Genomic DNA, 21,986 nt, shown 5'->3' on the forward strand with positions numbered 1-21,986 from the left:
GCACCTTCGTGACGTCGGCACGCTTCCTGCGGAAGCTCCCACCCTTGGGCGCCATCTTCGGATTCTTTTTTCTTTCCTCTTTTTTTTAATTTTTTTTTTCTTGCGGTGAATCCATGGCTATGTGTATTAAACTTTCCTTCAACGTAAACTTCTTCACGTATATTTGTCTTGTTAAACGTTCCTATCTTACTCTCTGTCCTTCCACCTTCTCCAGCCTCATCTTTCTGGCGGAGGTGGGTGGGTGGGTTCGCTAGTGAATCCAGAGAGATCTTCAAGCTGCAAAACTACACCGACAGGTAAGAAACTATTCATTTTGCAGCGTGAATCTTTCTGGATTCACTATGCTGTGCATAGATTTCGTAGCGGTTTTGTCACTCATGTGGCGGCTGGGTGGAAGAGGAGCGTTGGTTGTTAAAGATATGTTGAAGCACTCTTTGGCCCACTTGTGCTTCCTTGTTCATCTGCACATCTACGCAATAGTGTTTAGTGAAAGTGTGCACTGAAGCCCATGTTGCCGCCAGGCATATGTCTTGGATAGGCGTGTTTGCCAGGAAGGCGATCGTTGCCCCTTTCTTTCTGGTTGAGTGGGCTCGTGGCCCCTACGTGAGCTCTTCACCAGCTTGCTTGTGGCCGAGCTGTATTGTTTTGGCAATCCATCTTGCTATGGTGTTCTTAGTCACTGGTCTACCCAGGAGACTCCTTGCGAAGGACACAAAGAATTGTTTCGTCTTCCTGTGTTCTTTCGTCCTTTCTATATAGTGCATTACTGCCCGCCTAGCGTCCAGAGTGTGGAGCGCCCTCTCCGCGTTTGACGTGGGCTTCTCGAAGAAGCTAGGTATCTGGATACTTTGGTTCATGTGAAATTTAGATACTACCTTGGGCATGAAATGCGGGTCTGTCCTTATCACAACCCTGTCACTATGTATTTGTATGTACGGGTTTTGCAGCGTCAAACTTGTAGCTCGCTTACTCTGCGTAGCGATGTTATTGCTACTAGAAAAGCTGTCTTCATTGTCAGCATTTCTAGTGGCGCTTTATGGATGGGTTCAAACAGTGGCTTCATGAGTTCCGTCAGTACCCCGTTTAAGTTCCATGCCGGCGGCGGCATCCTCTTGGGTGGCGCTATTCTCTTCGCTCCTTCCAAGAACCTTTTAACTACTCTGGAAGTGAAGAAACTTCTTCCTGTTTCTCCTCTTGTGTATGCCACAATCGCTGCCAGGTGAATCCTCAGCGAGGACGAGCTTAGTTTAGCTTTGATCAGGTGCGTGAGGTATCTAAGTACTGTAGACTCTCTCGTCAGTTTTCTCTCCAGGTTTTTCCTATGGCACCACTGCATAAACCTCTTCCATTTCTCCCCATAGCACTTCCGCGTGCTGGGTCTCCTTGCTTCTCTCAGCACCCGAAGTGTGCTCTCTGGTAGTTTTAGATGTGCGAACTCTAAGTCCTCAGGAGCCACGCTGACAGGCTGAGGCTTTCTGGTTCTGGGTGTAGAACTTGTCCCCCTTCCATGGAGAGAAGGTCTCTTCTTTTTGGGAACTTGTGTGCTCTGCCCTGTGACATCTCCATAATCTGAGAGTACCAAGTCTGCCTCGCCCATTGGGGAGCCACCAGGATGAGAGTCATGTTGCTCGACCTGCACTTGTTCAGGACTCTGGGGATCAGTGGCGTCGGTGGAAAAGCGTAGGCAAATTTCTTTGACCAGCTTATCCATAGGGCATTCCCATGGGACATCGGTTCCTGTTCCCTCGATGCAAAGTGTTGGCATTTTGCATTCTGGCGTGTTGCAAACAGGTCTATTGTTGGTGTGCCCCACCTCCTGAACAGTTTCTGTCTCCTGGCAGTTCAGCTCCCATTCGTGGGACACTGACGCTTGCCTGCTGAGCCAATCCGCTTCCACATTGTCCTTCCCTGGCAGGTGTAGGGCAAGCAGGTCTATCCTGAGTGGGATCGCCCATCTCCATATTTCTTGAGCCAAGCTCGACAGAGGGAATGACTGAGTCCCCCCTTGCTTGTTGATGTAAAACATCGTTGTGGTGTTGTCTGTCTGTATCATCACCCTTTTGTTGTAAAGGTGTTTTTGGAAGGCCTTGAGGGCCAGCAACACAGTTTTCAGTTCCAGGTAGTTGATGTGCTTGAATGCATCTCCTGGGTTCCACAGACCCCTCACTCTGAGCCTGTCCATGTGCGCACCCCATCCTTTCTGGGATGCGTCTGTGGTGATGGTCACAGTTGGGTCCGGTGGCGTTAGAGGTTTCCCCATCGTTATATTCTCCTTCGTCCACCATTTCATCTCCTCCTGCACATTGTGCGTAACAACCACTAGATCTTCCCAACTTCCTTCTGCTTGTGACCATTGCTGTTGCAGCCACTCCTGTAGTGGTCTCATCCTTAGACGAACATTGGGGACCAGGTGAATGTATGACGCCATCATCCCCAAGAACTTGCTCACCGTCCTCACTGTCAGAACTTGCCCCTTCTGGTAGTGACGTTTCTCCCTCAGCAGGCTGAGTGTTCTCTTCTCGCTGGGTGTCACTCTGCATTCGACCGTGTTGATCAGGGCTCCCAGGAAGATTTTCACTTGTTCTGGGTCCATGGAGCACTTTCTCCAGTGGATGGAGAAGCCCAGGTTCGTGAGCGTTCTTGTGACCTGTTCTGCGTGAACTTTGCACCTCGTGTAAGAGCTTGCTTTCACGAGCCAGTCGTCCAGGTAGGGGTACACATGTATACCCTCCCTTTGTAGGTGTGCGGCCACCGCCGCGAGGCATTTGGTAAAGACCCTTGGCGCTGACTTGAGTCCGAAAGCCAGTGTTGTGAACTGGTAGTGGTCTTCGTTCACTTTGAATCTTAACATGTGTTTGTGTTTCCTGTTCACGGGGATGTGCAGGTATACGTCCTTTAGGTCTATGGTGGACAAGTAGTCCCCGGGCCTTATTTGTGGGATGACCTCTTGCAGGGAAGTCATCTTGAACTTTTGAGTTTTTACGTAGGTGTTCAGGAACCGTAGGTCCAGGATGGGTCTTAGGCTTTCGTCCACCTTTTGTATTAGGAAGTAGTTTGAGTACACCCCCTTGTTCCGTTCTCTGTGCGGGACTTGTTCTATGGCCTCTTTGAGGAGCAGTTCTTGAGCTTCCTCTTGGAGCAACTGCAGTTCTTTGCCCTTGTGACCCCTTCTTTTTGGCTTTCTGCTTGGTGGATATCTTTCCAACTCTATGCAGTATCCGTGCTGTATAATGTTTAGTATCCACTTGTCTGTGGTTATTTTTCTCCACTCGTGTAGACAAAATCCCAACCTTCCCCCTACTGGTGTTGTGTGTTCTCTTGAGTCGTGTCCGTGTGAGCCTCCCCTTAGCTGTTGGTGCTCTCCCCCCTGAGGCTTTTTGGGTGGGTGAGCGCCTCCTTCCTCACGGAGTCACTTTTGGGGGGGTTGATCACCACCTCTCCGTCTCTGGCCCCGTCCGTTCCCTCTCCCTCGAAAGGACTGGCCCCTATTCTGGGAGTTCCAATTCTGCCTCTGTTGGCCCTGGTGCCATTGGCGGTCACTCTGTTGACCATGGTGGTGCGTCTGTTGCGAATGTGATTGCTGGTTTCCCCCTCTACCATTTGGTCTCCTTGTGGGGGTGCCTCTCCGCATCCCCCTGAATTGTAGGGCTCTCATCGATTTGGCTGTCTCATTGTCCTTCTTCAGCTGAGCCAGTTTGTCATCTACTGATGCTCCGAACAGCGTCTCCCCGTTGAAGGGGGTGTTCAGGATGTTGTTCTGCACTTCTGCCTTGAAGCCTGATATTCTGAGCCAGGCTTGCCTTCTCTCAGTGATGCCTATGGCCATCAGCCTGCTGGATGTTTCTGCCCCATCTAGGGCTGTCTTTAGGCATGCGTTTGCTATGTCCTTTCCCCCCTCCAGGAGGTGGGATGCCCTCTGCCTGTACTCCTCAGGCATGTGTTTCAGCAACTGGCTCATCTCATCCCAGTGCTGATATTGGTGTCTATTCAGGAGTGCATTGGAGTTTGCCATCCTCCAATGCATAGCAGCATTTCTTTAAAATTTTCTTCCAGTGAGGTCCATCCTCCTGCTTTCCTTATCAGGTGGTGGCCCAGATGTGGTTGGCACGTTGGCCCTCCTTCTGGCCGTTGCCGCGATTATAGAGTCAGCTGCCACGGTGCCCTGGATATAAGGGGGGTCCTCGGAGGAGAACTTGTATTTCTTCTCCGTCCTCGGGGTCACTGACCTGCATGTGGCCGGTTCCTTGAAGGCTTCAGTCCCTTGGGCCGTGACGCTCTTCAGCATGGGCAGGAAACTGCTTTTCGTCTGCGAGGGGAGCAAAGTTTCTAGCAGGAAGTCAGCCTTTGTCTGCTCCTCCTCCAACTTCACATTGTAGACTGCTGCAGCCTTCTTGACGACCTCATAGTAAGCCCCGATGTCGTCTGGCGGCGAAGGCCTCGAAGGGTAGGTCTCCACAGGTTCTTCTGGGTTATCGGCCTCGAGATCCTGACATTCTTCCTCTAGCGACGCCGAGGATTCTGAGTAGTAGCTCTCGCGGAGGTAATCTCCTTCCGAGCGGTAGAAGTCCTCCTCTTCTCCCTCATCTGTGGGGTTTGGAGTTTTCGGCGGCTCCTCGGCCTCGAAGTCCTCCTGCACCTCTACCTCTTCGGCGGTCGCAGCGGTCTTCGAGGGAATCGAGTAGGTCTTCGAGGAAATCAAGTAGTTCTTCATTTTTTCCTCGAAGTCTCTCTTCCTCTGGCGCATACTCTCCATTTCGGCCTCAAGCCTTCTTCTCTTTTTCTCCATCTCTGCCGCTTGCTCGGCGTCGAGCTTCGACGTCGAGGCCATTCTGAGCGTCTTCTCGCTCGAGGGTCTCTTCTCGAGGGCCTGCTTCGACGACCTTTGCTTTTCGCTGGTCTTTGCCATCTGGGAGTCCTTATCGAAGGATCCGCTGGGCCTTTCGGAGGATGCGGCTTCGGACTTTCGTCGCCGGCGCTCCTTTCGAGGACTTAGCCTCTGTTTTTCGGGGTTCTCCCTCAGGCTTTGTAGGCCCTGTCTGGGTTTTCGGGGTCGTAGACTCTCCTACCTTTTTTGAAGGTCTCCCATCGGTCTCTGCGACAGTGAAGTCATCTGGTCCCTCGGCAATGTTCTCCTCTTCGTCGGAGGAGGCACCCAGCTGGTAGAGGGTCGGCGTGGTCCCTTTCCCTTGCATCGTGTGGTGGGCCACCCTCTGTCTCTCTCGAACTCTCAAAGTCTTCGGCGTGAAGATTGAACAGGCGTTGCAATCCTCGCTGGAGTGGTCGATTGGCAGGCAGAGGTTGCGGGCCGGATGCTGGTCCTTCTGCGCGTACTTGTGGTGGCAATTTCGGCAGAACTTGAATGGGGTGTTGTCCATGTGCTCGCTCAGGGGGCCCCCTGTGCGCGCTTTCTCCTTGGCCGTCGAAAATCACGAGGTTTTCTCCTCTTTCTTCGTTCTGGCTCTAGGAGGTCTTCTTCTCCGACTTCCCTCGGTCCTTTTTCCTCAAAAACTTGGTGCATTTCCTTCTTTTCTCCTGAAACTTCTCCGGAGCTTCATGCGACGATCCAGACCCAACGGCGGAAAAAAGAATCTGAAGATGGCGCCCAAGGGTGGGAGCTTCCGCAGGAAGCGTGCCGACGTCACGAAGGTGCACCAAATGGTGGGACGTCGAAGCCCACCTGGGCTACAAAAAAAAAAAAAAAGAGAAAAAAAAGACTACGAATCCGGACCCAACCACCAGATCGCGGAATAATGCACAGCATAGTGAATCCAGAAAGATTCACGCTGCAAAACCTGGTTATCGGACCTAAAGAAGATTATATCAAAGAAGCCAAAAGCCAATTGAATGATGCAGTTTGTTATGAAAAAACAACCCACAAAGACTATACTAAGGCGACCGAGATTTTGAAAAAACAGCTAATGCAATGGCTTAGGGAAGGACTCATTTCTCAAGACGAGTATAAGTTTATGAACAATGAAAGTCCAGTCCTACCAGTCATGTATTTAATACCCAAAATTCATAAAGCGGTTTCCCTTATACCCGGAAGACCTATCATTTCTGCCATTAAAAGTGTTGCGGAACCGGTTGGCCAATATATAGATTTTTTCTTGCAAGATTTGGTCAAAAAGCTACCTAGCTATATTAAAGATACTGGGGACTTTCGGTCTAAAACTAAAAATCAGCCATGGTCAGAAGAGAAGCTATTAATAGCATTAGACATAGAATCGCTCTACACTAGTATAGATCACAGTGTAGGCCTAGCGGCAGTCAAATATTTTTTAGATCAAAGAATTCTATCAATATAACAATGCAATGGTTAGCCTAATTGAGTGGTGTCTGAATAATAATTTCTTCCTTTTCGGTAAGGATTTGTTCAGACAACTTAGAGGCGTGGCAATAGGAGCCTGTTTCTCCCCCAGCTACGTGTGCTTGCACGTGGGCTGGTGGGAGGAACAGGTACTGAAAAAGAACTCAGTGCACATTTCAACAGAAACATAGTTTGTTCCCTTAGGTACATTGATGACATTTTCATTTTGTGGAAAGGGAGTGAGATAGACGCGCTTAGCTTTATTAAAGCTATTAATGACAACCAACTCAACCTCCACTTTACTTCGCATATAGATAGAAACAGCATAGATTTCTAGATGTCAAAATGTATGTCAGACAGAACCAAGTGGAAACAACTCTGTACAGGAAGCCTTCGGCAGGAAATGTGACACTTCATGCATCTAGCGCTCATCCGAAACATCTTATCGCAAGCATCCCTTATGGGGAAATGCTACGATTGAAAAGAATTTGCAGTGTAGAAGTGGACTTTGAAAGATGTGCGACAGAATTAATGAGAAGACTGGAAGCGCGAGCATATTCTGATAAAATGCTTAATGATGCTATGTCAAAGCCAAATTGAGATCTAAAAATAGTCTGTTGCCAAACATCTCTGTGGACAGCACAGATTCCTCAGAGCAGACTGCCCTAGAAGAAGAGCCAATGGAAAATCAAGGCCCTAGACTCATAACTGACTATAGTGAGAATGAACGTAAAATCAGATCTATAGTGAAAAAGAATTGGGCAATTGTACTCACTGACCCGGTATTACGAACAAGCTTACCGTTAACCCCTACCATTACATTTAGCAGAGTTAGAAACATGGGTTCAATTTTGGATCAAGCCAGTCCAGAAACTAGACAAAATTCCACATGGCTAAAACCTACCCCAGGTTTCCACAAATGCTCATCATGTAGAGCATGCAAATTTGGCGTCAACAAGAACCAATATTATACGCCTTTTAGCACTAGTGGAATCAAAATAATGGGAAGTTTCAATTGCAGGACTGAGTTTGCTGTATATTTCCTCACTTGAACCAGCGGCCTGAATTATATCGGCAGTACGAAATTACAGGTGCACGTGAGGATCTTGCAGCATCTTAGGGCGATTTTACACAGTGATCCCATATACCCAGTGGCACGACACTTTAAACAAGTATACAATAATGATGTGAATTGTTAGCAATATTTTGTAGTAGCATCTGTACCAAAACAACGCAGAGGAGGCAATATAGAATTGCTGTTAAGACAATTAGAGACAAAGTTCATACTAGAATTTGACAGCAAATGCCCAAATGGGCTTAATAATTCTGAAGATATGTATACCTTTCTTTAGCCATGTATGATCCCCTCTGAAAATTGAAAAGTTTGTGTACAGCCGCTCTCTAAGGGTATTGCAATATTTATAGGGTGGGAACACATATGTGCAATCCAGGCAATTGAACATCAACACATAGTGGCAAAGGACTGGAGTAATACCATAAACATCTCTGCACCACTTAAGTTTGATATTGCTCTATCAATTTCCATGCAATGAGTAATGGTGTACACAAATAATCATTCGCACTAAGACACAATGTAATTCCTCGTCAGCTTGACAACAAAACTCTGCTATGTTTTTAGAACACTATTGCACTATGTTTTTAGTATGGATGAATTATTTTTTTATGAGATTTTAACAAATACGAAATTTTATATTTCTATTGTTTTATCTATATTTATACATTCATATTGGTACATACTAAAGCACTTTATTCTCTATATTGAGATCATATTTGCACGGTTTTGCACGGTTTTGCACAATTTATTTGTTTGCTGCTATGCACTGTTTCGCACATTCCTAAAAAAAGCCTGTACGATAAATTTGCCAATGTTTACAGTCATATATAATGTACCCTAGTATACTAAAAACCATATTTATAGATATAGAAGAACTTATATAGTGTCTGGATTTAACCTGGTATACGTTGCTTATTAACAATAAGCGACTTTACGCATTAAAGCTGGAAGTAATTGGATTTTAGGATCTTAACTGCCATAGATGCTAGTCCAGGGAGTTGTTCTTCCTTTAAATGAACTTCTGTTGAATTTTAATGAGTTGTTGTTGCTGTGTATTTAAATGCATTTAAGCAGTAATTGTGTGATACTGGTATACTGCAATATACAACAACAAAATGGTTTATAGTATATATATATTTTTTATATTATATACTATATATATATATATATATATATATATATATATATATATATATATATATATATATGGTTTTCCTTGAAGACAGCACACAAAAAGATATAAATGCAATCAGCATTTGCTTACTAAACGATGTTCAAAGTCTGTTGTTGAGCTTCATTACCATGTGACTGTATCATGTGACAGGGGCGGATATGTAATAACATTTAAAAATAGCCAGCAAACACACAGTCTCTATGTGATCAAGGGCGTGTGAGCCCGAAACGCGTCATCAGACTGAGTTGAAGCTAGATTTGAGGGTTTATTAAACACCTTGCCAGGATACAGTGGTCCGTTTCTCCTTCTTTGCCGCTGCAGTGGAAGTAGCAGGAGTTACAAGTTTGTGATTATATATATATTATATATGTTCTCCCTCTATTGTATTGACACCCCTCCTCCACAAAACCTACCTTTTGACACCAAAATGAGGTATATAGGTCTCATGGTTCCTGAATTATTGCATCATCACTTCAACAGATCTGCCATTTTTTAAAATGTCGCCCAGAAAAATTCAGCCCGGATCAGCAATGTCTACCCAAGCTAAATTACTTCTTGAATGAGCCAAAAATACAAACCAAAAATGAAAATTTCTAGACAACAATTCATTTACGTAGGTATATCAGAGGGCCGAGATTATAGGGCATGGTAACAACGATGCGCTGAAGCTCAAAAAGCACACTCACCACCAATAAATGTAGTGTTTCAAGATGCAATGCAGATGTATATATTCAACTGCAGTGGGTCCTAAAAAAGACTTTTTTTAACAAGTTATAAAGGTGCTCTCAAATATGAAGGAGACTTTAACAGATCCCTCAAAATACAGTATTCAAGATATTTGGAATGGAAAGGTATCAAAAACTATCTCCATAAAAATGGATAACCTACCTCACCATAGATGCGAAATGTACCAGTGTCTTCCTCCAGTTCGATTGCAGTCACTCCTGGTACTTTTCTAGCTTGCTGAATAGTGATACCATGTGTCCCTATTGCCAGGCCCATTAAATCTTCTCGGACTGTGAACTCCTCATGAAATGCTGCTGCAAGTTGTTTGGTGCACTGAAGGAAGAACAGTGGTCTATCAAATATAATCATAAAACTGAAGACATTTTACACTTACAAATTAGAGTACTACTGTGTTTAATATAATGGAGCAATTGTTAAAGCCTCGATAAGCATGACTGCCAACACAAGAGTAATGTTAAAACTAGCATAGAACAGGGAAATCTGAGGAAGAGGAGGGTACATTAATACAATAGGTTTTAGCATTTAGGGCACCTGCCTCATATTGTACTACAAAAGAAAGCCTCTCAAACCGGCAAGAAAATGCCGGTTTAAGAGGCTTAGTCTTCTTTATTTGCGAAAGTCCAGATTGAGTCTTTTCGCTCTGGTTAGTTTGTGTCACCTATTGAAATCTAGGTTTTCTTGCAGGTACCCTGGAATCTCAAACTGTATTCCTTCATGTGCCATGCAGGTGGCAGTGAAGTTTCTTTAGGAATAGGGGTTACGATCTTACTTTCTTGCACTTGACACTATAGTGAAGCATGTGAGAGAGCTTACAGAGGTGAGAATCTGGATTTGGTTATCCCTGCTAAAACAGTATTACTGCTTTCTAAAAGGCAGAGTGCCAGAGATTCCACAACAGATCTAAATATATTTTTCAGGGGGAATCAAATTATTTACTTTCTTCAATAGGTGCAGATATTTAGTTATTGTTTCTATCAGTTGATTGATTATATTAATTGAAACTCAGGTTTCTGTCTATAGCGAATGTTAAGGGGTTTGCTAACAATGTGCCCGTTAAGGATAAGTTACTTACCTGTAATCCTAGTTCCCTTCCAGGGGTATACTCATCAAAGTCATAAGCACTGAATAGTCCCGCCCACGTGCGGGGACCCCGGAGCAATAACAAATTATATGCATATACCTACATACATAGATATATATATATATATATATATATATATATACACACACACACAGATACATAGGTAATATGGATACATAGGTAATATATATATATATATATATATATATATATATATATATATATATATATATATATATATATAGATATAGATATATACACATACATATACATATGCACCCTAAAAACATATTACTAGGCTAAAATATGCCACAATTGCATTGTAAATCTTTTACATTTGAAATAATAAAAAAAAGCATAAATCATGATATTTCCATGATACAGAAAAAAAAACTGCTTCCAGTTTGCTTTGAAAACACAGCCTTTATTTTCAAAGGTGAAAAGGCAAGATCATAGAGGCAGATTAGCCTAGAGAGGCTGCATATAGAACAGTTGGAAACAAGCATTTACAATGCAACGGTCTCGCCTTTGCAAAAGTTATAGCTATTGGCATTGTAAATTAATTTATATGTTGGATTTCAAAACAGATAAATAAATGCCTTTGTCATTTACAATGCCAATAGCGTAATCTCTCGCAAATGCGAGACCTATTGCATTTGCACACACACACACACACACACACACACACACACACGTGGTGGATGTGGGGGTGGTGGATGTGGTGGATGTGGTGGTGGTGGATGTGGTGGTGGATGTGGATGTGGTGGTCGTGGATGTGATGTTGGTGGATGTGATGTTGGTGGATGTGATGTTGGTGGATGTGATGTTGGTGGATGTGATGTTGGTGGGTGTGATGTTGGTGGGTGTGATGTTGGTGGGTGTGATGTTGGTGGGTGTGATGTTGGTGGGTGTGATGTTGGTGGGTGTGGTGGATGTGGTGGTGATGGTGGATGTGGTGGTGATGGTGGATGTGGTGGTGGTGGATGTGGTGGATGTGGTGGTGGTGGATGTTGTGGTGGTGGATGTGGCGGTGGTGGATGTGGTGGTGGTGGATGTGGTGGTGGTGGATGTGGTGGTGATGGTGGATGTGGTGGTGATGGTGGATGTGGTGGTGATGGTGGATGTGGTGGTGATGGTGGATGTGGTGGTGATGGTGGATGTGGTGGTGATGGTGGATGTGGTGGTGATGGTGGATGTGGTGGTGATGGTGGATGTGGTGGTGATGGTGGATGTGGTGGTGATGGTGAATGTGGTGGTGGTGGATGTGGCGGTGGTGGTGGATGTGGTGGTGTTTGGTGGATGTGGTGGTGTTTGGTGGATGTGGTGGTGTTTGGTGGATGTGGTGGATGTGGTGGTGTTGGTGGTGGTGTTGGTGGTGGTGTTGGTGGTGGTGTTGGTGGTGGTGTTGGTGGTGGTGTTGGTGGTGGTGTTGGTGTTAGTGGATGTGGTGGTGGTGGATGTGGTGGGGTAGTTTGTAAACTACAGCATATAATGTTACGAATCCAGAACATCTGAAACATACAGGAAAAATGCAAAGTAAAGACTTTGGCGAGCGGGGGCAAGTGATCGCCATTGTTTTAGTCATGGATAGTGTATTTTTTTTCAATATGCCAGTATAAGGGTGCCACTGAGACACAGCATCGTGTATTTTACGTCTTTACCAAGTGATGCAAACCACTGTTGTAGAGTCCGAGCGCTTCCAAATTTACATCGAATCGTATGAGCTCAACGGCCAACGGGTAAAAAAAGGACAAGCTGCCTTCAACAGCCCTTAAAAGAAATAAAGCTAGTACTAGCACAAATAAGGACTTAGGTCATTTATGACTGCTGTGATGTTTACATGTTTCTCCGACCTAACAAACCGAATCTATGCTTTATTATACTGCCACCACTTCGGCCAACAAACCGACATGCGACTGCTCGCACCCTATGCAAAAAATCCATCAAGTGTCTGTACTCGCATGCAGGTGCTCGAACTGCCTCAGTGCTAGCTGAATGGAGGACGACTGTTTGTAAGAAACGTGAATCCATTAACGCTGTATTTACCTCCATGAACTTCCCTTGTTCTTATTGTCTGGTGAACAAAAGCAAGAGCTGCTCAGCGGACATCTCAGCCCCAAGCGCAGTAGGAGGTAGGGAAAGGAGTAAGCTAGTTACCCGCCCCCAATAGCCTGGGATGGGAGGGGGCGAGGAAGTCCACCTGAATAAAGGGAGGCTGACAGCACCATGCAGAAAAGAAACAACAACCCAAGCCCCAGGGTGAGCAGTGAGCTAGTGAAGGGCAGGCCAAGCACAGGAGATGTACCTCCCAGCCCCCAACAATCCCAGCACAGATTTGTGGATGAACTCAAACCCAGCAGAAATCAGGGCACAAGCCCAGCAAAAGAACACAATCCACAGAGAGCAGAAAGAAGTTCAAACAGTGCCAAAAAGGTAAGCAGGAACTTCTTTGGGAGAAATGAGGAACAGGGCAGCTGCCTCCTAAAGACGACAGACAAAACAAGGGGGTTGCGAGTAGAAATTCTCCTTTATACGAAGTAAGAATTGATATATGTTTTCTTTTAGATAGGCAACTGGGTGCCTGTGAAAACATCTCATTTTTTAAGAGCTGAGTGGAGGAAGTGATGAGGAGGTCATGAAAAATAATTGATTCTCCATCCTAGCTCCATCCTTATGACCCTCGCTCACCCAACACATGCATTCATACAGAATCGTTAAATTGTCCCCATACTGTAAAACCGAGGGTTTTGTAAACCCTGCCGTTTCCCCTGTACAGCATGTAGAGTGCGCCACACTACGTAGGACACCCCAAAATAAAGTAAATAAAAAATATTGGTTCCTGGAACAGTTGTCACGCTGCACCATGTGCTGTGTCTAGATACATTTGGGTGCTGTGGGTCACAGAGGCTGTGCCGCTGGAATCTACAGTGGGCCCGGAGAAGGCGCGCCACAGCGATGCTAACATCAGGCTAGAGAACAAAATATGGTGGTCCTCCCATCATGGCGAGCGATGGGGCAATCATTCATGTTGTCTCGCAGATGAGAGCGCTCGACTGTTTGCTGCCATATATTACATAAATAACTGCGCATTTCAAAACCAAAAGAAACAAGGCGAGGTGAAAGGCGCACGGAGATACGCCGTCAAAACCTGAATCACCGAAAGGGATTATCAGCCGAAACTGGGTCACTGTGACTCCACGAGGAATCATACCCGCCGCCGTCTGCACCGCATTCCCATTCAAATGTGATAAAAAAAAAATAACAAGAAAAAATACAGCACGCACTTTCCAGTAACTCTGCACTCAGCAGAATGCCATGGTTGTTTGGGCCTAATCAGCAAGTTCCCACACTACTGCAGAAGTCAGGTAGTAATGAGCCTCTGGCCGGGCCGGCTACTTTCTTTTGCTAATGCCACCATTGCACAATAAGTTATGCGCTCGCACTCGGCTTGCGCAGGCCGCGCCGCTGCTGGCGGCCTAATGACGGCCAGGAGCAGCGGCCAGGCAAGCATGAAAATTATGCACGCTCCACTCTCAAATCCTATATCTATCAGAGCCTGTCATCAGAGGCCCTGATGTATCAAAAGCGCAACATAAATATATACATAATTTGGGCAGGATTTCGGATGAGGAGGGGCGGCTGATACACAATATTTGGAAATTCTTTTTCTGATCGCGCTTTTAATAACATTTACCACATTATTCCCCTCGTTGGCATATGTTCTAGGCAGTGGTCGCCTTTAGTGGACCAGCCTCATGCAGCCGCAGTAAGATGGGGCCAGTACGATAGCTCAGAGGGTTAAAGCATCTGCTGTAGAGAGACTGTGCAAGTAGGGATGCAATATTACACCGGCATAGCAAATGCTATATACAACCAGTAATGTAATAAAAGAGCAGAACAAAACCAGCAATGCTTTAGGGGTGGTGCCCACGGGTTTCCTCACCCAGGGAGTAGCCATCATTAGTGGGGGTGGGGGGGGGGGGGGGGGGGGGGGGGGGGTTTGTGGAGGCCCCCTACTTTACCCAAATCATGACTTTGGTTTACTTCCCAACAGGGGCACAGAGACCCCATAGTCCTTTGCATTGGAGAGCTTACCACACGACTGCTCTACAGAGGTTTTGAAGTGTACAGGACGATAATCAAAGCCTGCACTTTATGCCGCCCCAGCATACCACTTGACTCAAAGAGAGGCGCAGTGGGAGATCCTGCCGGGTAACAGGACCCTCTCTCTGGGGTGTTGCAGGGGGTCGTGCTTTGCATCTGGTGATATCTCAATCATCACCTGCGCGCGCAGGGGAGGTGGGATTTGGGCGCTTACAATGACAGTGCTGATCTGGACGGAAGAGCACCGCTGCATGCAAATGAGTTGCTATATTATTCATTAAAGGTCACGGAGCAATCCGCGTCTTTGTGCATCAAAACGCCTGACTCCGCACACAGGATAAGGTGGCAGTGATTTATGTATGTCTCAGAGCACACCCGCTTGCATTAAAAAGAAAACAAGCCTGGGTGAGAAATAAATACCCCCCCCTCCCAGGTTAGAGGCCTCTGAACCCCTCGCCCCGCCGCAGGAGCCGCGGCCGGGTGTGCAGGGAGGTCGCGTTGGCAGGTGGGGAAAGGCAGCGTGCGACGGAGGCGCGCGGCAAACAAAGGAGAACAAGCAGTGAAAAGTGCTCGTAACACTAAAAGAAATGTGGGGAATGTGAAAGGGTGTACTCTGAATCGCAGAGGTTAATGGTGGGGAAAGGAGAAATGCTTACCAGTCGTATGAAGTCCCGGCAACAACAAAACGCCCAGAAAGGCATGACGACAAAAGGGGCGGGACTTAAAAAAAGACCCCGAAACACCCACGAATCGCGTCGTGACGGGGGAAAGAGTGATGGGGACAAAGCCCCCGTACTGTTCTAACATAAGATTTTGCCTGCGCGAACGCGGCTGTGCCTCGAACGCCAGGCGAAACCTAAAAACTTCCGCCCTGCTTTTAAGACCTCCAGGAACCCCCAGGCTCCCATCATGCACCACAGGTGACAGTTAGATCAGTTCTTTTTGGATGACGTATAACAGTGTAATCACAGCACGGGGAACAGATATATATCTATGGTTATGGTATTCGTGCAGGGAGGAGGGAGGGTTGCCTATGACTTTGATGAGTATACCCATGGAAGAGAACTAGGATTACAGGTAAGTAACTTATCCTTCTCTTCCAGGGGATACTCCTCAATAGTCATAAGCACTGAATGGAGTAGCAATCCCATCCCCATACCCTGGGACGAATATCAGCATAACCCAACCTGGTAACAAAACATATTACCCAAACAAGTTTCTCAAGGATGCTTGTCCAAACCTAGCATCAGCTTGAGAGTCAGAATCAAGGCAATAATGGTGTGCGAAAGTGTGCAGCGAACGCCATGTTGCCGCTTTACATATTTCTTGAACAGGTACATTACTAAGCATCGCTATAGTTGCGGCTTTACCCTTTGTAGAATGAGCTATCGGCTTACCCGGGAGCTGCTTGCGTGCCAGCTGATAGGATAACATGATACATCACACTATCCATATAGCAATGGACCTTTCAGAGGCAGGAAAACCGGTGTTCAATGGACCATAATTGACAAACAGCGTGCCCGCCTTCCGTACACTCTTTGTTTTATCTAGATAACATTTTAACACTCTTTTCAGATCTAGAGAGTGCAAAGCTCTCTCAGCAGGAGTTACAGGGTTTCCAAAGAAAGTAAGAAGAGTAATTGACTGGTTGATGTGAAACTCCAAGACCACCTTAGGAATGAACCTCGGGTGAGTAGTAAGTACCACTCTATTCGCCTGAAAAACAAGATGAGTCTCTGTAGAGCACAAGGCTTGTATCTCGCTCACTCTGCGAGCAGATGCGATTGCCACGAGAAATGCAGTCTTCCATAAAAGATGTTGCAGGGAAGTTTTGTGGATAGGTTTGAATGGGGAACCCATTAACTTAGAGAGGACCACGTTAAGCTCCCAGGGAGGAGATGGAGACCTAACTGGTGGGTAGACCTTTTTAAGACCCTCCAGGAAGTCCTTGACAACTGGCATCTGAAAAACAGAGACCCGAGTGGGGGACTTTCTATATACTGTTATCGCTGCCAGGTGAACCTTTAAGGAGATATATTGCAAACTTGCTTTGGCCAAATACAGTAATTAGGGTAACCTGTTCCGGACCATGAATAGGGTCGTAACCCTCAGCAGTACACCACATATAAAAGCGCTTCCACTTAAAAAAGTAAGACTTTCTCGTAGAATGTCTCAGTGCCTCCTTCAAGATCTGCATGCAGTCTTGAGAGAGACCTAAATGTCCATATTAGATGAACTAAGGAGCCATGCTGCTAACCTCAGGGATGGCAGGTTGGGGGGGGGGGACAGCCACCTTGCCGCCCGCCTTGGTCAGCCGATCCGGATGACATGGTAACCTCCAGTGTGGTACTTTGGACAGATGAAGAAGGTCTGGCATCATTGGCGAGGCCACTCTGGCGCAACCAGGATCTTCTCTGTCTTGGATTCGTACAGTTTCCTGATCACCAGGGGAATGAGGGGGACTGGTGTGGAAAGGCGTACAGTAATGTCTCTGACCAGTCTATCAACAGATCATTCCCCTATATTTAAAAAAAAAAAAAAAAAAAAAAAATCAACAGATCATTCCCATTGGAGCCTGGTTGCGAGTATCTGGAGGCGAAGTCGAGGCATTTTGCGCTTTCTGCATCCGCGAAGAGATCACTGTCTGGTATCCCCCAGCTGTGAAAGAGGTCTTCGCCACTCCTTGTTTCAGCACCCAGTCATGCGCTTCTGCAAAATGTCTTGCTTAGGCCGTCCGCTTGGACGTTGAGGACGCCTGGTAAGTGAATTGCGGAGATCTTCATGTCTCGTACTAGAAGCCACTTCCAAATCACCTGCGCTTTTAGCGACAGAGGTCTGGACCTGGTGCCCCCCTGATTTTTCAGGTAGTGCATTGCTGTTGTATTGCCTGTCTGAACAAGCAGAGCAGTCGATTTGATGGAAAGAAAAAAAGCCTTGAGAGCCAGATGCACCGCTCTGAGCTCCAGCATGTTTATGTGGTAAAGCTGTTCTCTCTCCGACCACATTCCTTGGATTTGTAGGGACCCCATATGAGCGCCCCATGCCTGAAGGGACGCATCCGTCACCAGAGTCTGCTTGGGCAGTTCCTCTTGAAAGGGGACTCCTATCAGGAGATGAGTCAGTCGCATCCACCATCTGAAGGAGAGCCGGATAGACAGAGGCAGAGTTATAGTGTCCTCCCAGCGATAGGAAATTTGTGACCATTGATCCTCTAGAGCAGTGGTTCCCAAACTTTTGACTCCTGAGGACCCCGTTTGAGTCACCACTTGAAGCCGGGGACCCCCAAGCAATTTGTAGGAGTTAAATTTCAAAATGAAAACAGTAATTCGAAAAAAAACACACGTGCACACAAAACAAATACTCAAAGTACTAAGGATTTTGGGGCCAGATGTACGACCATTTAATTTAGCGCCTTGCAATTGCGACACATTGCGAGTGGCAAATTAGTCGCTAAATGAAGTGTACAACAGTGTGTTTAACGCTGTTTGGGATTCCCAATGGGGTCGCAAATTGCGAGGCTCATTAATATTAATGAGCCTCTCGCAATTTTCAAGACCATTGGGAATGCCAGCTCTCCCAGGGATGGTGGCCGGCTGGGCTCAGCAGGTCACCATGTCTCGGACTGCTTTTAAATAAAGCAGTTTTTTTTAAAAAAATGCACCCTGTTTACCATGCATTTAAAAAAAAAAAAAAAAGGAAACTAAACGTTTTCGTTTCATTTTCTAAGGGCAGGCAGAGGTCCCTGGGACCATTGCCTGCCCTTAAAAAATAATTTTGCATGCATTTGCAAAGGGGAAGGGGTCCCCCTTCCCATTTGCAAATGCATTACCATCTACTTGAAGTAGATGGTAATTGCGACTGGTTTGCGACCGCAAAACATTTGTACATGGTTTTGAGACTCCCTATTTGGAAGGGAATGCCCCTTCCAAATAGCAAGTTGCAAAACCTATGTAGCGAGTCACAAACAAATTGCGACTCGCGAAATAGGCTATGTACATGGCTCAATAGGTATTTTATATTGAAGTAATAGTCCCTCTGTCACATGTATTTAATTTGTTTTATAGCATCTCTCATACCATTGTAGGATGTCAGAGCACTTTACATCACACACATATAGAGACATTGAATCATACACGTAAATCAGTGTGTATATATAATGTTTAAAGAGTGCCCGGTCTGGAAAAGCACAAACTGAGGATTCAGAACATAACACAGTGGCTAGCACTGACTTTAACATTAAAAATGTATTTCCACCCAAATAAATCTTTTTAGCAGCATCAGGATAATGAACACCTGGAAAAAAATATAAGTTACTAACTGGTACCATGCAGTTTGCAAGCAGCTCTTTGATGACAGTTTATAGGTCCCTCTACTAGATTACGATTGTCACTTATGAAGTACACAGTAACAAAATAATCTCTGACAAAAGCAGTAACCACGAACCTATTCACAAAAAATACGGCTTTTTAAGATGCATGGTACACGTTCTTTGCAGTAGGCACATTAACCCTCTGTGCTACATTAGTTCAATCAAAGCTGCAACTGAACAAAACTCTCCTCAGCTCCAGCAGGTACATTAATCACTGGCATTCTCTTGACACTTTTATTGTTGCTGGAAAGCTGCTAATTATACAAGACATGTTTCTGTGCTTTTAAAACTGTTGCCTATGGAACCCCTGGGGGTCCGCGGACCACAGTTTGGGAAACACTGCTCTAGAGTCTGCTGTAGAGGTCTCATTTGAAGTCTGGCATTTAGAACTAGAAGAATGCACAAGGCCATCATACCTAGTAGAGATGAGACCTGCCTGCCCGTGGGATGAGGTATCTTCAGGAGGGTCTGACACTTGTGGAAAAGGGATGTTGGTCTCTCCTCCGAAGGATACGCTTTTGCGTGTACTGTTCCAAAGTGGCATCTAGGTAATGGATCCTCTGAGTTGGATTGAGGATGGATTTTTTTAAATTGACGTGCAGACCTAACTGCAGACCTAACTGATGCAGAAAATGAATGCAGTAAGAGAGGTGTTTCTGTAGAAGAGTTGGAGACGCACTCTTGAGAAACCAATCGTCTAAGCAAGGGTAGATGAAGATTTGTTTCCTCCTTAAGAATGCAGATACTACTGCCATGCACTTCGAGCATGTGCAAGGCGCTGATTTCAGCCCGAAAGGCGGGACTGTGAACTGGAAGTTGTCTGATTGAATCTGGAACCTTAGAAACTTCCGATGCTTTGGAGAAACTGGGAAGTGGAAATAGGCATCTTGATGATCTACAGAGCACATCCAATCCACCTGATTTAAGTGCAGGATTATTTGATGTAACACCAGCATTCTGAACCTATCCCTCAGATCTAGTATAGGCCTGAACTCCTTGTTTGGACCTTTCTTTGGAAACAAGAAGTATTAGGAGTAGATTCCTTGATGACGACGTCATGGGACCTCTTCGATGACATCCTTTAGGAGTAGAGAGGAAAATTCTTCCCTTAGAAGACTTATGCGATGGATGACAGTTTGTCGAGGAATAATAGCAGGTGGTGGGGACTTGAACCTGATAGAGTACCCATTCCTCACAATATTGAGCACCCACTTCTCTAGTGTGATTTTGGTCCACTCTTCCAAATAAAAATGGAGGCAGTTTTCTTTTTCTGTATCATGGAAATATCATCGATTTATGCTTTATTATTTCAAATGTAAAGATTTACAATCGAATTGGGGCATATTTAAGCCTAGTAATATGTTTTAGGCTGCATATGTATGTATGTATGTATATATACACACATATAATTTGTTAAGGTTCCTGGGTCCCCGCATGTGGGCGGGACTATTCAGTGCTTATGACTATTGATGAGTATCCCCTGGAAGAGAAGTGAAATTCCCTTGGAAGCCCAAAAACTTCAAGCCATATTTTAACAGGCATGGGAAGGTAGCTAGCCATTCAATATATTTTCACTTTAATTCTTTCACACTGATTAGATCTGAAATGTTGGAGACACTGAGGTACAACTGTGTGTCATCAGCATATTGGTATATCAAAATGTTCTTGCCCTGTACCATTTCCAAGGTGGCTTCATGTATATGAAGCGAAGGGAGATGGCTGTTCCTTGGGACACAATGGAGTTTAGCGAGTGCTTTGACGACATGAAGAAGTCGTGGATTCACTAGGTGCAACTCTGCACCTCAGAACAAATCAGACTACCAATGAGCCACATTCTTATTGGAACTGACTGGGGCACTCAAGAGCTGTAGACAGATTCCAGAAATAGACTGCTTGAGGGCTTTCTCTACTAAAAATATAAATCGGGTTATGATGCATTCGTAAATCAAAGCCTCTCATGTAAACTTGACAAAACTATTTTTTATTAACATTGCAGCAATTACTCACGTTCTCATTAACATCTGAAATGTTTGCACGTTTTGAAAAGAACTGTAAACCAACTCGGAAATAGAAAACATACCTCTAAATGCTTGGTTGCTTCCTCATTTCTTGACATAAGCATGATTTTTGTGCGAATACTCCGTAAGTGCATATCACTTAGTATGTTCACTCTCTTCACTGTTGCTTCACTGCCAGACTATGAAATGCAAATACATTATGACCAAAATGTTTAGGACACATTTTACTGTATTAATAAATAATAGTCACCAGCTATAACGTGTTACACTCATGCCCTCATGGTTGTAGGAGATACAAAGACCAAAATAGATTGTCTTGGAATGAATGCATGTCACAAGCAGTTAAATCAATGTAGGACTACAAAAGACCTTAAGCACAATACTCACAGGACAATATTATTGAAACACATTTCAGTGCCATTCATGACATTAAACTAAGTATGGTTTCAGCCTGTACAAAGTCAGAAGGAAAGATACTTGCTTGGGATCTACTCCCTACTATGAAATTCTTCAGTGAATTCCTCAACACTGACTAGATCTAATTATAAGCAGGATCTCCAAACACTTTAATAGAGAAAATCTAAATAATACTTTCTCCTCTACATGAAGTTATTTACCTTCTGTAGTGCTCATGTGGGTGGATACTCTATTTAATTGCAGATTCCTCACCTTTAGAACATCCTCAGGCACCAGACGGAATCCAGATTTAAACTGCATTGCTCCCGCGCATCAGCAGGTGGCCCCAAACAGCTTTGCGTTCTCATCCGTCTGCCCTGGCGGCGCCACACAAGTGCTACATCCTCAAGTCAACGTCAGTTGCTTTCTTGACTCTGTCCACTCCCTCGGACATAGAATCCAACAATAATCAGAGTCCGTCATCTACTGGCGCTCAATCTCAATTCATGGAAGTGCAGGTTCAAGGGCACGACCTTGGCCTGCTGCTGCAACTGAAGATCTTCCTGAAGTGGTAGCCGGATCAAAGGACAGATGCTCATGCCCAGAAGTCCCATGCTCATTACGGAGCCACCAAGATGACTTGGCCTGGTCATTTCTGATCTTTAGAACTCAGGCAGGAGAGACAGTGGCGGAAAGGCATACAGGAGTCCCGTGC

At 45.3% G+C, this 21,986-nt stretch overlaps 1 protein-coding gene across 4 annotated transcripts in view; it reads right to left on the bottom strand.

Moving 5' to 3' along the window:
* Positions 1 to 21,986, bottom strand: part of FXR1 (FMR1 autosomal homolog 1) — a 290,993-nt gene that overhangs the window by 141,989 nt on the left and 127,018 nt on the right. For all 4 annotated transcript variants that reach the window (XM_086944361.1, XM_086944363.1, XM_086944362.1 and 1 more), the window contains exons 7-8: positions 20,938 to 21,054; positions 9,445 to 9,615 (exon numbers count right to left, since the gene is read on the bottom strand). In XM_086944361.1, the coding sequence (XP_086800487.1) occupies positions 9,445 to 9,615; positions 20,938 to 21,054 (288 nt within the window). The remainder of the gene's footprint in view (positions 1 to 9,444; positions 9,616 to 20,937; positions 21,055 to 21,986) is intronic.

This window comes from Lissotriton vulgaris, chromosome 11, assembly GCF_964263255.1.
Source record: "Lissotriton vulgaris chromosome 11, aLisVul1.2, whole genome shotgun sequence".
Lineage (NCBI taxonomy): Eukaryota > Metazoa > Chordata > Amphibia > Caudata > Salamandridae > Lissotriton > Lissotriton vulgaris.